This window comes from Trachinotus anak, unplaced genomic scaffold (genome assembly GCF_046630095.1).
Source record: "Trachinotus anak isolate AG129_WGS33_773 ecotype Australia unplaced genomic scaffold, CSIRO_AGI_Tana_v1 ptg000016l, whole genome shotgun sequence".
Classification (NCBI taxonomy): Eukaryota; Metazoa; Chordata; class Actinopteri; order Carangiformes; family Carangidae; genus Trachinotus; species Trachinotus anak.
This window is the reverse complement of record NW_027273867.1, coordinates 8,053,645-8,070,648: the sequence shown is the minus strand read 5'-3', so window position 1 is coordinate 8,070,648 and position 17,004 is coordinate 8,053,645. Positions and strand designations below refer to the sequence as shown.

General features: G+C 41.5%; 1 protein-coding gene across 7 annotated transcripts; it reads right to left on the bottom strand.

Moving 5' to 3' along the window:
- Positions 1 to 292: 292 nt before the first annotated feature.
- On the bottom strand, positions 293 to 14,069 carry topaz1 (testis and ovary specific TOPAZ 1). Of its 7 annotated transcripts, none has more exons than XM_071500353.1 (19): positions 13,970 to 14,049; positions 13,451 to 13,845; positions 11,633 to 11,895; positions 7,839 to 7,885; positions 7,692 to 7,756; positions 7,500 to 7,558; positions 6,662 to 6,748; positions 6,372 to 6,429; positions 6,021 to 6,172; positions 5,739 to 5,831; positions 5,526 to 5,641; positions 4,982 to 5,048; positions 4,696 to 4,867; positions 4,484 to 4,581; positions 4,090 to 4,255; positions 2,737 to 2,889; positions 1,625 to 1,828; positions 1,176 to 1,362; positions 293 to 1,087 (listed from the first exon to the last, which is right to left on the bottom strand). In XM_071500353.1, exons 2-19 carry the CDS (start codon positions 13,752 to 13,754, stop codon positions 889 to 891), a joined length of 2,490 nt encoding a protein of 829 aa, XP_071356454.1. In that variant the 5' UTR covers positions 13,755 to 13,845; positions 13,970 to 14,049; the 3' UTR covers positions 293 to 888. The 7 variants fall into 7 exon arrangements, with proteins under 7 accessions (XP_071356454.1, XP_071356452.1, XP_071356453.1 ...); XM_071500349.1 differs by lacking the exons at positions 11,633 to 11,895; positions 13,451 to 13,845; positions 13,970 to 14,049 and adding exons at positions 8,377 to 8,477; positions 8,858 to 8,907; positions 9,000 to 11,205 and having other exon boundaries at positions 296 to 1,087; positions 4,982 to 5,045; XM_071500350.1 differs by lacking the exons at positions 11,633 to 11,895; positions 13,451 to 13,845; positions 13,970 to 14,049 and adding exons at positions 8,377 to 8,477; positions 8,858 to 8,907; positions 9,000 to 11,205 and having other exon boundaries at positions 296 to 1,087; positions 4,982 to 5,033.
- Positions 14,070 to 17,004: the final 2,935 nt, after the last annotated feature.

Genomic DNA, 17,004 nt, shown 5'->3' with positions numbered 1-17,004 from the left:
AAGCTTCTCCAACCCCCACACTAACAGGCAGATGCTGCAAACAAAGAGGGAAACACATCTTGAAAAAAGATAAAGGCCACCGGATCTGTCAGATGATCTGTTTATACTGTAATGTGGCCAGAAATCGAGTTTCCTGACACCTCGACACCAAATACAGTGACATCACATGCATATCCTCGATAGACAGAAAAGACAACTGCATTTAGGTTGTTAGACCAATAATTATAGCTGTTTCAGTCTGGAAAGGATCTGCTTTAGGGCTCTGTAAAGAAAAACAACGGAGCCCAATGTTTTGGAGCAGAACAACTTTTTTATAAAAACTTGATACAAAGAAAATTAAATCACAGCTCTTGAACTGGCAACAATGGAGATTTTGACAATCACTTATATAATACAGTAACATAATACTGTCAAAGACTAAACACCATTATAAATATATACCTATTTACACTCAGATGTTATTTACAATTAAGTAAACAAAGTCTAATACTTATAACAACAACAACCCTGCAAAATTATGCTGGACTCTGTTCCCTAACAGACTTTTTTTCCCCATTTTTTTTTCCTCCAAATAGTAAATCACACAAACACTGAGTGACAAATCAGCTAAAACAACTCAGAAAACAACAAGGAATTAACAACAAAAAAACATGTAAAGTTCTGGCGTCAGTCTTTGGTGGTGATCTTCTGATTTCTGCTTCTTTAGTCAAACACTGAATTGAAATATGACCATTAGAGTAGAAACGTACAGCCAACAGTAATGCATGTGCGTTCATGTTCCTGATTTCATTGTTTCAACGTTTTCCCAGAGTGAACTGATGTCTGTGGAAAATCAGCAGGTTTAAATCAAAGTAAAGTTAAATCCAGGGACTCCATCCACCGTCTGGTTCAATGCACCCACACCTCATTGGCCCACAAATGATTGTGGCGGAGCCACCGTCGAGCAGAGGAAATGTCAAGTGTGAACACTTGTTCCTGCAAAGAGTTAACTGCTGTGTAGTGAACAATTAGTTTGGGCTGAGGGATGCAAGCTGCAGACAGGAGGCGGCTACCAGCTGAGAGGTACTCGCTCTCACCGCTCTGAGTCCTGGAAGAGGAGGAAGCAGGAACGTCATGTACATACAGTCAACATAAAGCAGAGAGGATTCACTCAGACACACACAGACATGTGTTACCTTTTAAGTGTAATGCTGAGACAGGAAGTGGTGTTCTCGGCCAGTTGCAGAATGACTGTTGCGTTGACAGTGATAAACATCTCGAAGGTGAGAGCCAGCTCCACCTCCCCCAGTCGGCAGGGGACAATCAGTGCCATGAAACCAGGGGGAGCCGACACACCTGAGTAGTACCCTGCACTCAGAGAGTCTGATGGACACACACATCGGTGTAACTGTTGAATATAAAGTTCTTATGACAACTAATCTAATCTACCTCGTCTAATCTGAATCTTTAAAGATGAAATGATTCCATTTTTCTGTAAACTTCAGATGACCCTGATCAGCTGATGATTCAGACCCAGCAGCTATAATCCTGTGTGCAGATACTTTCTGCTTTTCCTCAACTGTCCTTATGATCCATATTTCATAACCCAAGTGGAGTAGCCAATAAAGTGGAGAGCAATACTTACGTCTGAAGACTTCCCGTGCACGGAGCCAGAGGTTTTGCTTTCCCAGTTTGTGTAAAAGTATCTGCAGCACAGTGTGGTCAACTGCCAGGTTTTGAGAGAGCATGAAGTCCACTGTGTCTGAGGCTACAGGAAGGATCTGTCTGTCCACACACACTTGCAGATGAGAGTTAAACAGAGGACGGTACCTGGAGATATCCACCAAGTCTAGGGAGAAACAGAAAACCAAATACAATCATTTTGAAGTGTGGAGTCAAAAACAGAATTAGTTTTGAAAGAAAACCACATCCAAACTCCATCTATTTGTCCTGCATTGAGGGGGAAAAACATGACAACACTGAGAATAGAGATGAAAATACAGACAGGTAACAAAACGAAAGAACACCAAGTGTCTTAGTAAGGTGATCCCCTTTGGGTCAGTCCTTCAGACCTGTTCTGTTCTCTTTATGCGCACTACACATGCACTTGCCCACTTGTGGAGACTATGGTGAAAGATGACTCATCTGACCATAATCACTTTTCTCCACGTCTCTGTAGACCAGTGTTGATGGTTTTTGTACCACTGAACTCTCAAATGTGGATTCATCTTCGTAACGAGGGGTTTATGCGCCGACATTCTCAGTCACTTGAGGAAGAGGTGCTCTTCTGTTTTGCTTTACATATCCCACTAATTCAGTGCGCTGTTGCCCACAATTTCCAACCCTGTTTACTGAGGTCTCTCCCATAGACTGAAATGCAGATATCACTTTATTCACTGTTTCTATTGCAACACCAGCCAGTTGAGCATCTTTGTTACTGAAGCTCCTGCCATCTGTCCCCAGGGTCACTTAGATCTCCACCTTTTGCCATCTTGATACAAAATCATAATCAACTGGGCCTGCTTAGCATTTTTATACCTGCCACAGAGCATGATGGGATGTTAATTGCTTAAATGAACCATGCAGTGCACCTGTGCACCATTCACTAAATTCTCCATTCATTTATTCAGGTTTTTCCTTTAATTTGTCACCTGTCTGCATGTTCCTGACACCCTGAAATATGAAGAAGCTGTTGAGAAAACTGATCAAAGAGCCTCTGCATTTAAGATTCATTATCTAAACAATGTGTTCTCTCACCATTCGGCTCTTTAATTCCCGGGAGATTACAGAGAACCTCCAGCGTGTCTCGGTGAGAGGTTTTCTCAGCCAGACGCATCAGCACACGAGTCCTACTGTCCAGATCTGCAGGCTCACATGGCCATGAGCACGAACTCAGGAACCATTTGTTCTCTGAATTGACAGATATATAAACAAAGACAAAGGTTTTTGTACAGGTTCCTACAGCACTGGATTTCTCTACAGTCTACAGCTAAATAGATATGTTAGATATCGAATAACCTACATCAATCTTTGATGATTCATTTCCATAAGTCACAGTAAATTCTGACTTTCATCTCCACTTCTAATCTTACCATATTATGATGTTATTATACTGAGTTTTCAAGTACATTTTGTATTAAGCCAAATAGTAGCATCAACAAAGATGAGTTGTGAAACAGTTCCCTTCCCAAAAAAAGTCAAAATAAATCTCCTTCTCTAACCACTTTTCCTTGACCTGAATGGAAAATGTCAGGAGGTCAAGGAAAAATATGAAGAAGAATTTATAAGGACTTGGGAAAAGAAAACTGTGGTGCTGGGAAAATCTGACCGCATTTACACCAGGCCTTTTTTTTAATTTTTTAAATTTTTTTTTTTATTTTTAAAACCAACTTTATTTATAACACATGGATAATAAACACTCCTTTCCCAACCACAAAAACAAAACAAACAGGATTGAAATGCTGAAATAAAACATGAAGGGAATACGATGAAGGAATTGAGCAAGTGGCTACAGTAAATTATATTCAGACATAAGTATAAAGTTTCCATGACATTTATGTATATAGTATTTTGTCATGAGGATGCTATTGTTCACTGGAAATTCAATATGCTTGCTCTTCAAGACGACTACCAACTGGACAGATTTGCAGGAGAAGAGATCTGGAGCTCAGCCAATCATGTAAGGATTTCCATACGTTTTGGATCATGTCACAAGCATAAAACAGATGCTCTGTTGTTTCTACATTTACGTGGGCCTGTTTTGGCAAAACTACAATGGTGGGTTGCTTTAAATTTTGCTGCAGCAAAGAACTGTGGGACAGCATTATCTCCTTTCCTTTCGTAAAGGAAGGTTCAGTGTTTCCTATGCTAAAAGGAGATAAGATAGGAAGCACTGAACCTCCTTTCCTTATCATTTACAGAACTCCACCAGCTCTTATCGTGGCTGCCACTTCCAGGTCATTTCACTCAGTTAGGAACCTTCTTAAATAAAAAATACATAAATAAATTTTTAAAAAGACTCTTTCGACCACTGCCTTTGAATACTGATGCATTATGGGGACAGCTAATCCCGTCCAAGCTACCTATTTACCCCAGGGTGTCATCAGTTACCTCGGAGTATGTTAAGGGCCCCCTCCACGCTGCCACTCAGGAGGAAGAGCTCGGTAGCCACAGTGATCAGGCAGCAGCGTGAAGCTCCATCCTCATTCCCAAACAAACCCTTCAGTGTGGAGTAGCTGACCTTTGAGATGGACAGCACCTCCACCACCCTCCGACCCTACATTCATAGGCACACACACAAACACACAAACAACACAAAGCAATACCGCCTTGCTAACATTATGCCGTCATTACCATAAAGGTTCCATGTGTCACACAGTCCATTCAGTGTAACATAAAAAGAACAGAGCTGAACATTGTTGTTTTTGTACAATACGGTTACCAGGTTATGTATAATGTGAACCTACAGGCCATTTCACTCATTGTTTTCAGATGGGTTATTTACCTTGGCCCACTGATGTGTTTTATGGTATCGTAACATGAGCGAGACTCCAATTCTTCCTAAAAAACTCAGGATCAGGTCTTCAGCTTCATTCTGACACACTGAAAAATTTGTATAATTAAATCATCAGGACTTATTCTACAATCAGCACAAATTAATAAACAAAAACATGTTTTAAAAATAAAATTAAATCTAGAGCAACAAGTTTATTTTACCTGTCTCAGCAAAGGCAGCAAAGGGCAGTGACAGCTTATCTTTGCTCTCAGACAGCAGTGCTATGGCAATGCGACCGCTGATTTGTTCCACTTGGTTGGGATGTTGGCTTGATTGGCAGACGGATCTGAAAACCTTTCCCATCCGCCTCCAGTCCTCTTGCTTGGTACAAAGCTGACCGACCAAAAATATAAAAGCAGGGCTGAGTAACAACAAATGATTGAACACAGAACAGTTTCATCCTGATCGATAAGTCAACATAAGTAATGTACTGAGTCAAGAACTAACCTCTATTTCCACAATGGATTGGGCCAGATTCAGGTACTCTGGAAAGGAAGCACTGGAGGAAAGTCTTCTATAATAAACATGAAAACTTGTCAAGAAAATAAAATCAGAAATAAGAAATAAGGCTGAGCGATATAAAAAAAAAAAAAAAAAAAAAAAAAAGGAAATCATACTGTGATTTATTGTGATATGTGTCACAGTTTTGGTTGGAATGACAGTTTTTGCATTTTATTTTCACTGAATTTCATTAAAAAATAATGATGATGGGATTTTTGTTGTGGCTTGTCCCTTAAATCTGGAGAATGAGATTTGTAGGCCGTTGCATCTCTGTAGCACAGGTGCTAATAATGCACAACAATTTTGTGACACATTTCACCTTTATTATTAAAAAAAAAAAAAAAAAAAAAAAATGCAGCTCCTCTGATTTGGATATTGGACAATATGATTAACTGTGCAGCCAAAGTCATAAATAATAAGGTAACTACTTTTATAAGAGTGAGGTGACTGACAGTGTTTGATATGCAGGAGCTCAGGTGGTTCCACTTACTTGTGGCTGCCAGACACTGAAACAGGTGAGTTTGGATGGACTGTCTGCTGGAACTCAGGAGGGTTTTTTACACAGTCAAGGCAATCAAAACTCAGAACTAGACCCGCACTGGCCATCTGTCGACACATAAGCAAAGTAAATCCTTCCACGTGCACATTATGAACACAGATCCTACTGCAAAACAGTAAGCACAGTGTGTAGGAGGTGAGATACCTTGAATGTGAGCTGTATGAGTTCAGGTACACAGCCTGTGAGACCCTTCTCTCTCACAAAGTTAAAGAGGGCCAGCAGGAACTCATAGCTGGGCTAGTGAGACAGGAGGAGGGAAACAGGTTCAACATGTGTTTTTATGCCCTCAGAAGTAACAAGTCCTCTGAAAATGACCATGAAGTTGCCCCCCTATTACAAAACACAACATGCTCTGCCCTCTACTGGATTACAGAGTGCACTGCAGCGTGACGTTACTGTAACGACAAGGATGAAACCCAGACTGACCACTATCTTGTGTGCCAAGCTGACATTGAGGACTGAGAAGACATCAGACACCATGCCGGCTTTGAGCAGAGCCCAGAGGAGTGACAGAAGCACCGGCATGGAGAAATACACTCCTGGTGGGTTGTTCTGGTAGTACCCTGTAAACACAGCTCCTGGAGACAAAGAGAGACAGGGAAAATAGTCATGGAGCAACAAGAGCGGTAGAGAAGACAGATAAAGTAGCGAAGGTAGAAAAATAAATAAATAAAAAAAATGAGGACAAGGAGTTGACAGGAAGAGAGTTAATCACAGTCACACAGAACACATAACGGGACACAAGTTAACAAATACCTGGATAAAATAAAAACTTACTTGCTTTCTGGATACACATTGGATTTTTGATGAACCGCGTCACAGTTTCAACACAGAACTGAAAGAGAGGGAAAACAGTAAAGTTACTCCACAATTCTGAAATTAAGATGTGATTACGATGTGACGCTGCCTCTGCGATTGACACAAATCAGAAATGTTCTTAATCACTGACTTCTCTACTTTAGGTGATTAAGGAAAGGTACAGTACAGTCTCTTCACTGCTTCAGTGTGTTCATGGTTTGGCACGCTGTGGTCAAGCTATGAAAAGATGAATTATGCTTTGATCGTACCCTCTCATCCCCCTCCACAGGCACATGCTGGAACCGACACATCTTGAACCCACAGGACAGTGATTCACTGAAGTACTGCCTACAGTACTGAGGGTTTAGAGGAGGAGAGAAGTTGCTGCATTAGGTAAAACATCTGTGGCAGGAGAATATAGAACAAATCTTCATCCATCTTCATTAACACACTGACACCTCAAGGAACAAATCTCCTGCCTCAAACCAAATACACATCAACATTCTGATTTTTGAAAAATGGATTTTAATGCAAAATCATCAGCCTACAATAAGATTTGTTTCCAATTTCAATTCTGTTAAATTTGACCAACATTAAAACTCAGTTCTATAGATTCCAAGTTATGAATTCGTAAATGACTTAATCATGCTCTTAATTTTTTAAATACTTCCATTATCTATTCTTCAAGATAACTATCAGTAACTACTCTAACACTAACAAAATGTAGAAAGCCCAGGTCTCACATTAGAAAATTATTTCCCATTTTGATCACTAAGCACATATCATTTTGTGCTCTTTATGATTTGAAATTAAATGTGGAAGTCTAATGTTTTAAACAATAAAAAAAAAGTATTTTTACTTTTTCTTTTTTAAACTTGGCATACGGTACAGAAAGCCCAGGGCTCTCGTCACATTTGTTTTTATTAACCCTGAGCATCCCAGGTAATAACTCACATTTTAAAATAAGAACCATGGGGTTAATGGGTAAACAATTTTGTAATTTGGAATAACTAGAAATACAATCTAAGCTTAAGCCAATAAAATGTTTATAGATAAATAATTTGTTCTGTGAGAGGACTGATGTTCTTTACTTAACTGAATACTTACAGAATTAGATTTCTGGCGCCTAAAATCTGTCACGTTTGCTGGGTTTGTGATCCGTGGCCCTGTGTAGAGAGCAGAGAATAATGTAGGATTAATGAACTGTACATTTATGCCAAAAGGAGGTGGTAATTGTACAAACAAGTTGCAAGTGACACCAGTGAAAACTTTAGTCACTGTCTCTGCTGCTCCCCTCACCATTTCTTATGGTCATAAGTGGGGGGATGTTATGTGAGGAGTTCACTGTCTGGATGGGCTGGCTCCTATTTCAGGACATAAACACAATGATTATCATCAAAACACTGAACTGAGGAAATATTTCATCTGACTTGAGGCAACAGGTACCTTTCCAGGCCTCCATTTACATGATTGTTGTTGGCATCTGATTGACCCTGTTAAAAACACACAAAAGATTATGCAAAGAGTGTTGTTTTAATAACTGAATCTTACTAAGACTACGCCATTACTTCGCACAACACTTCATCCTAATGAAGTAAGATGTTACTGTAATGTGTTGTTGCACTAATTATGAACAGCGCAGTATAAATTCCTGCAAAATAATATGAGGATTAAGCACAGACTTTTATTTTGAAAGGTACAGAACATTTTTATTTGTTTTTTGATAAGTTATCTTTTCCTGATGTTAGTGTGCATTATCCTCTCTTCCCCTCTCTTTTCATTCTGAACTTTTATTTTGGAGGCCACAGAGAGCATCTACAGAAGAGAGACAGTGTTAATGATTTGTTTCTTTACAACTGCAAGGACGTTACGCTGCTCCAGTGTCTGATGCCTTGCAATAAAGAGCTGAAAAACTGTCCTGGGAAGTGCGGTCCTTGTCCACTATCTGACACAACGCAGAGCTACTGTAGACCCACTACATTACCATGGTTCTGGTTTGCTTGTCTGTAGTAGGCCATGTGTTGTTTAGCATGTTGGGAGGGATGCTGCTACACTGAGGTCTCCAGGGTCTGCTGTTACTCTCCTCTGTAAAATACACACAAAAAATAAAAACTCAGCATGATCTTTAGATAAAACAAACATTTAAGCAAATTCCAGGGTCCATGTACTTAAAGGGACAGATAACATTTTTTTAAGAAATACGAGCTACACGTTAGTTAGAATTTCCCATCACAAGTATAAACAAAATGTGACTATTTCTGTTGAAGTTGTTCATAACTTTTTGCATGTTGTGTTGTGGCTTCAGTTGTCTCATCATGGCTCTGCTTCCTCTTTATTTGTGTCTAACAAGCCACTGGTTGGCTGGGAAATCCCAACTCCTACCAGTTACCAACTACCACCACATAATGTCACAAAATCTGAAATATAAATTACATAATGAATCCTGACTGGTGCATTGGCCGTACCTGTGATATCAGGACTGTCACTGTGAAAATCTACAATAACTGGTGTCAATCTGAAAGAGAAAAAACATTTCAGTGATAAGAGACAATACAATTCACACAATTCTGTGAATGTAAGGAGACGTCAACAAATATGAAACCCTACCTTTGTTCAACCTCCAATGATGCTCCATCCATCCTTGATGACAGTGTTTTAACTACTGCAGTAGGTCTACGTTTGGTGGCTTCACTGACCCTTGTAGGACCCAGTTTCAGCAGACCTCCCTCAGGTAGGTTTTCAAACAGCTCTGGATCATCCTGGATCACATCAACAAGCAGGATGTCCTGTTCATAAGCTGTGAACTCATCCAAAATGCCGAGCTGAGTACCACCAGCTGCTTCTGCTTTAGTCTTATCCCTTTTGCTGCCCGCTATTTCAGATGGACTTGATCCTGCAGATCCTCTATCAGCAAATGGCTGTCCCTCATCACTGCTGGGAGAAGAGCAGGGCTCTGCCAGAGCACCTGAGGTAAGGTTTGTCTTTACTTTAGGAGTTAAGGGAACTTGTTCAGAACTTCTGGTATCTTGTTCAAGGTCATCTTTGTGATCAGTTTCATCCTGGCTTTCCTCTTCCACAGAATCACTCATATCTCCAACACTGCTGTGAGAAGATGGACTTGTTTCATGGACAAGTTTTGATGAGACTCTCTCCAATTCTTCATTACTGTGCCCATCACATTGGTGGTGGTCGAAAGACTCCTCACAGTTTTGATGATAACCAAATTGTGGCATGCAATGTCCAGGAAACATTTTGGTTTTGCTGGTGTATTTGTTTATGTGCTCCTCCTCCTCTTCGTCTTCATCTGAAGAGCTCAGGGGCAGGACGCGTGTACATGAGTGCCGTCGAGGTGAAGTGACAGGAGAGAGCAGTGGTGGAAGCATTAGCTCATTTGAGTTTGTTTCTACAAACAGTTCCTTGGTAACGTATGACGATGAAGTGTCTTTTCCAGCAGCAACAGCATGTTTCTGGTTAAAGGGCCTTGTATTATAATATGGCTCCAGCACTGGTGGGCTCCTCTCTATGAAGATGTCTTTATGACCCCCTTGTTTATCTTGAGGCAGGAGGAGGGAGGATTCACATGAATGATAGGAGTCAGAGTTGTTTGTAAGAACAGATGAAGATGTGGGGGAGGAACCACACAAAGTCATTTGGGTTTCTTCACAGTAGAACAAGGGTTTTCCCACAGCTTTGATAATACGGTTGGGTGAGGAGGACGTTAGTGACATACTTGCAGAATGAGCTTCAGCCAACTCAACACCTTTGACTTTCTGCGGTAGAAACGATGAAGGCAGGTTAGAGGACGGTGTGGTTGAGAGGCTGCTCAAACCACCTGGAGTTAAGACAGATGTTGTGGGAGACAAAGTTGTGGCTGTTTCCCAGTCACTCAGGCCCAGTGCTGAGGGGGATGGAGTGGACATGGAGCTGTTGGTCTCTGGCCTGTTACGTGGCGTAGATGAAGCCAAGACTGTGTCAATGCCAGGCTCTCTTCCACGCTGAGTTGGGGTGGAAAGGGAAGCTGTATCTGACAGTACACTGGCTAGTGTTTCTTCAGTGTCCATGAAGTGAGGTGAAAACTCCGTGTTTTTGATGTATGAGGAGCATGAAGACATGTTACATTCTCCTTTCCCATTTCTCTTGGCTATAATGCGCCTTCCATCCTCTTCTTGCCTCTCTTCATTTTGGTGGGAAACCTGGTGGGCTGCTGTTGCATTTGGGAACATGTCCTTGGTTCTGCTGCTCAGTGAACCTGACTGATTTTGATTTATTGGAGAGTCACCGTCTCTAGCTGATGGATGAAAAGGCTCTGCTGGACAGGCTGTAGTGCCAGCATGAGCTGTAAGGGTGCGGCTGCTGTTAGAGAAGGGCCAAGACATGTATGTCCGTGCACAGGAGAATTGTATTTTTCTGCAATACACCCTCACTCTCTGGCAGGTGAGTGACTCTAGTCCACCTGTTTCCACCTCATTCCTCTCACAGAGCAGTTCTGACGAGATCTGTGCTGCATCAGCTTTTCTGGGTTCGCCTATCTGACCACAAGGTTTCCTGTGGACACACTTTTCTTTCACAGTTGACGTACAAGTGCTGCATCCCCCAAAAGTAACTTCTAGACATGACTGACTGCCATCAGACATCCCAGAACACAACTTGTCTGTGTCTATGAAGTAAGTTTTTCCCGTGTCATTGCAACTAATGCTTTCTAAATCTGGGGTGGAAGGCAAACTCCCATCTTTAACAATATCCCCAAGCTTTATTCTTTTGTCTCTGTGAGGCTCCGCTCCTATGAAGTCACATCCTGGCCCAGAATCCTCCTCAACATCTCTGTCCCACATGTTAGTCCTGCACTCCCCCTTGTTTTTACGTTTACCTATTAAGAAAGAAGCAGAACAAGTTGCAGAGGCTTCACTTGTCCAACTCTTGAGGAAATGATACGTGGTACGATTGGATAAAATCTCTGCATCCGTGTGTTCTTTCAGGTGTCTCTGGTGTTCACTCAGACTCTGAGCCTGACAGACGCTCCGCTCAGACTGAACCCTGGGACACAACTTGCTATTTTTAGCCAGAGGACTTTCCTCACTTTCATGTTTGTTGTGCCCTAAACAACCGGGCCCAAATCGAAATCCAGCTCTCATGTCCTGTTTGAAGCAATGTACAACCTTGGTTTTGAGAACATCCGGTAACACAAAACCACAATTGTGACTGCACATATCACATTTTTGGGCTATGTCACAAAGCGTCACCTTTGGGTACTGGTCTATCCATACGATAATCTTCTTGGAGTTCTCAGTGATTGGGTTCCCTCTCTTAATCTTTAACTCAACAGTAGACTGCTCTGGCCCTGGGCTACTGCTTTTTTGCCCTTGCTTAACCAGTGTCTTCTTCTGAGAGGAAATGTATTTACAGTCCCCACAGAGACCACAACGGGAGGCTGTGACAGCTCTTCTCAAAGACCCTTCTGAACCAGTGAGTCCAGTGGGGCTTGGCTGTGTATTCCTATCAATGTCTGCAAGTGGAAACAAAAACTGGTCAAATAGTGCAAAACTGAACCAAACACCAATTGGATTATTTAGCATTTAGAAGATACAACTCATCACTATTTGCTTCTTTTCTTGGTTTAACACTGGATTCCCACAACATTTTGGACCATCTCATCCACTGCATGGGACACAGCAGATGAGACTAAAAGCTTAGAGAAACAGCTGTGTGTAAGTTTTTTCCTTAGAAAACTTGAAAACATTTGACAAAGCATGAATTACGCTTTTGTGTTGCTCCTCCAAGCAAGTTTTCAAGTGTGACACCTTAGTCGCCTCATTATTGTCCATTACTGGGTGCTATACTGCAGGAAATTCCCACTGAAACTATGGTTGATGTGAGCCACAGTTGTAGTGGGTGATTTTCCCCCTCATTAGCTGCAATGGGCAGCGATGAGCCCATTTCTCACGCTTGAAAACAGACATAGCCAAACAAATGTGAGATTTATGCTTTATTGTAAGTGTTGGAAGAACATTTTACAAGAAGGAAGGTTTTAATGAGTAGGATTAACCATTTGGTTTGCCAGAAACACATCTGGTTAACTTTCCCACCAGCACAAAGCCACTTCACTAAGCTTTTAAATGGGAAGTATCAGGGACTGTCTTCCAGGCTGTGGATGAAACAGTCCCAAACAGAGCCTACACCAATGTCTGCCCAAAACCATTACATGGTGTGTTTTTAATCCACCTTTTCCCAATACGACAGATTTATAAGAGCACTGGTTAAGTGGAGAAGATTACACCACCCCAATAGAAATGTGTAAGCGTTTCTTGCAATAAACGCTCAGCCTTATTATTATCAAGCAACCCAATTAATCCAATTGGTAAATCCAGCTCACTCTGACAGAGCCACGACAAACCAAGTGTCTTGCACAGTGGCTTCCCTAAAGCAGTCTAAGTAGAGGACCCCACAGGTCTGGAGGGTGAGCCGTGCTGAGGGTCTAAGCAGAACATGGTAGTTCATGCTGACCTGGAGGAGGTTCCTTCACTGCTATTAGCGCCAGTTCCTGCTTCATTTAAACCCCTATCAGGTTATATCCGGGGGTGCTATCTGCTATTTAACGTGGTCCTTGACTCATAAATTTAAACATTTCCCTCGATGTCCACTCAAATACAAAATTTGAAGTCGTTAAGTCCGTACAGACAGGAGTTAGCCGCGCCGCTAGCTTAGCATCTGAAACGATCCCACAATCGTAGCGAAGACAAAAAAAAAAAAAAAAAAAAAAAACACAAGTTAGCCAAAAGTTAGCTAAAAGCTTTTACCTACCAGGCAATCCTCAGTTTAAAAAATGTAAACTGGAGTCAAATCCCAGTAATTTAACACGCCAACTGTCGTCAATTAACTGACCAGCTGAGTCGCAGCTCGCCTGGCCGTGGTCCCGTCTGAGCGGCGGGCTGAGGTCTCCACCCTGTGGCCCCGGCCCTCACTTTGACCCCTGTCCCCGCCGCCTCCAGCAGCCCGGGCAGCAACAATTTTAACATCAATATTCCCTGGTCTGAATGAGCATTTTCTAAAAGATCATTTACCTGCGCCAGACTGAAAATCTGACCGTGATTTAAGATCTTTGAGAGCGGCTCCCAGGCACTTGCTCCCCCCAGTGCTCGTCCAGCTGAGGAGATACTTGCCTCTGAAGCAGGGTCCCTCTTCTCCAGCCTCCATACCATCCCTCTCTTTGCGTGACTGCAAGTACTTCCTCCTCTCAGCTGTCTGCGGACCATTTTCTGCCCCCCCCCGGTCTGTCAAGACGCCTGGGACTGGCTCTCTGCTGCCAGGCTCGGACACGGTGGCCTTCACCGACGTTGACTCTTTATTTTCGGGGTCAGGTGTCATGTTATTCGGCGACTTCGGGACTCGCCTCCGCCGCGGCACTAGTTTCAGCCCAACAACGTCCTTTAACGCGACCCGGTTAAGTTTGACCCTGCTAGATGAGGGGAACATGCTGACAATTAAAACTATAACTAAGGGGAGTTAGTAAATAATACTTTCTTCGCCTAGTTACTATTAAAAGTACTTTCGAGTAAAGTTTAAACTTGCAACAATTAAACCTGTGTAACGTCGTCAAAACCTGTCCGGACCCTTGCGCTGAACTTTCCCTGCTGCTCCAGTTTATGAAATGTAAATTGACATGGTAGCTAAGGTGTGCTGCCCACACTGCGCATGCGCAAGGTGTAGTCAATTAAGGCATTTGATTTTTGGTCTTGCATTACAATATGTAAATATTAATCAAATAGCCAACCAACACACACAATGACATAACATTACAGTACTTTCACTGTGTTAATGGTGTGTGTGGTATTTATGTCCAGAAAAGATTTGAAATAAAGGACACAGGAGGATAAATATTCACATTGGGGAAATGAAATATATTGTCCCGCCTGTTCCTCACATTTCCTATAAAATGTATGATTCATGGCAACAAGAACCTGTGTCTTTTGTGTGTCTGATTTATTCACCTTTTCAGTGTAGAATTACACAATCACGTGGTCTCATATTTAAAAAGACATCAGTTTGTGCTGAAATGTGAAAGGATGCTCATCATAGGAGGGGTGTGTGATCATGTTCCTCACCCTCAAGTCTTTTCAAATCCAGCACTCGTGAATCAAGCCATTACATTTGTATGTAATGTAAATGTTACTTCATTGTATTGTCTGTATGATTTTTTTTTAATGTAATAATTAACGGAAGTCGATGGAAGAAATGTACCTTCAGACCATAAAGAAAAAAGGTCCAAAAATGGAGCCCTGTCTGTCAAGAACATAATCATACAACCATAATTGAATTTGGTGATTTATTATTTGGAAAAAGTGTTTCCAGCATAATCTGTGACTGTAAAATAAATGCATTATTCTGGACAAAATAACACTTGACAAACATTTTTAAACAAACTCCAGAGCTTTATTAATCTTCAATGTAACAATAAACAACATACTTTTTTGAAATTTTATTCTTCAATGTATAGGATTTATTTGATCAGTTTTGAAGAAATACTGTTGTAATCACAATAACTCTAGCTGTATGTTTTACATGGGGTGTGATATAGTGTTTAAAACTTTCGTTTGAATAATTTCTCTTACACCATTTTTAACCTAATCATATGGGACATGATGACATAAAAATATGCTCTGCAAATTAGATTTGGCCAAACAAGTTGTAGTATGAATAATAACTCAGAATGGCAAACAGATGCAACAATTGGATTTTTTTTACATCAAGACAAAGGTGAAAGAAGAGGGTGAGATGTGAGGGGTGATGGTGAGACCCTGGTGTTGGGAAGTAGCCGGTCCCTGGACTGTGGCGGCCTGATTCACAACACCAGCTGTCCCACCCCACCAAGCCAGCAGATGGCGCTCTGATGGTGGAAGTGGATTTCCACTGGGAGGGAGAGAAGTGGTTCCATCTCATTGCGTCCTCCCCGGGGGTACAGAGTCAGCTCTCCCTCTTCCTCTCACTCCTAATCTTCGCTACATCTGTGACAGCTGTGGAAAGAGAACATGCAAATTAGAATCTGAGGAAACCATTCGAGGTGAGGAGAGAGACACTGAGACATGAGGGAACTTTCTCTGGGTTCCTCTTCATCATAAATCCATACATGAGGGATTTGGGGAGTCTCTGCCCCACCTCTCTACACCTGACAGGAATTAGACCACCCACAACCCCCTGCTTCAGCTCTGGTAGTTCTGCTCTCCACAGCTCCAGCAACATCCTCTATGCAAATTTTATAATCACACCACAGCAATGAGGAACGTGTGTGTTCGTACAGTGAAGAGGGATATAAGCTTTTACTTAGCATATGAAATGAGCTGGGATTAGGATGAGATAAAGAGCAAAGTGAAGAGCAGAGGGAGTGTTACCAGAGAGGTCACTCATAATTTTGCTTCTGTGAAGCACTTTAAATCTTGCTGACTGCTCTCACAGGCATTGGAATAGCACGCTGGGCTCATCTGAGTGATAAAAGAACACCAGCAGCTTCACCAATTATTACGCACTTGAAATTAAAATGTTGTAGAATATCAGCATGATAAAAAAGACATAAAAATCAGCAGCATTTATTTATAGGAGGGGTGGAATCACATATCAACCATGTGAGCCCAGACCTGAGGCTGATTCAACTCATTAAATGTTTTAGGCTTTTAACTGTTCAGTGTCCTGTTCTGGGAGAAACCACAATTAAATTAGGGCTGCAACTAATGATTATTTTCATTGTTGGTTATACTTTGATGATTTTCTCAATGAATCTGTTAATTGTTTAGTCGATAAAACGTCAGAAAATTGAGAAAATATCACAAATCCTCAAATACAAAAGCTTTTCTGATTCATCTTCTACTGATCAGGCCATCAATTTATGGATTAATCATTTCAGCTCTACAATGAAGAGTCTTGTTGTGGTTATATGATGGCCTCTGTAACTACTACATCACCCTGACTCCAATGGTTTGTGTCCAGTACCTTGTCAGACAAGCAGCAGAAACTAAATGTCTACTTGTATAATTTTAAAGGAAATCCAGAGCCAATATTTCATTTTTCAAATGTGAGGTAAATGTTTGATCCCTGTCTTCATTTGTTCACTGGGTGAAACTATCTCTATAAGCTGAATGCTGTGCTGAAAACAGCTTCATTCTGGTGGTAATTCAGTGAAAAGCTGTGAATGAGAAGTGAAAGAGGCACAGATGAGCAGTAACAGCTGCAGAACGTAAAGGAAGCCCTGCCTATCATTACCAGAGTTAACTGTTGACAAAGACATGTGAAGCTAAGATAAAATCCAGCAGCTCTCTCAGCAGGTGATAGGAAATAAATGTCAGTTTCCCTCAGGTGTACATCTTCTTACAACCAACTGTACTGACAGAGACGTGTGTATAAAATATGTGTTTAAGGAATCCTTTGTTTTCTCGGTAGGTGCACAGCAGTTGTCCTCCCTCTCACACTTGTCTTGTCGTGTGTTGCTGTCCACTGAGAAACAGCTCTCTGGAGAAGAGGTATCTTCTTTTTTTTTAATCATGAATAATTTTGAGATGTTACAGTACAGTGGCCCCTTCTGCAGATAAATCAAGCAAATGCACATCACTGTAAAAAAAAAAAAAAA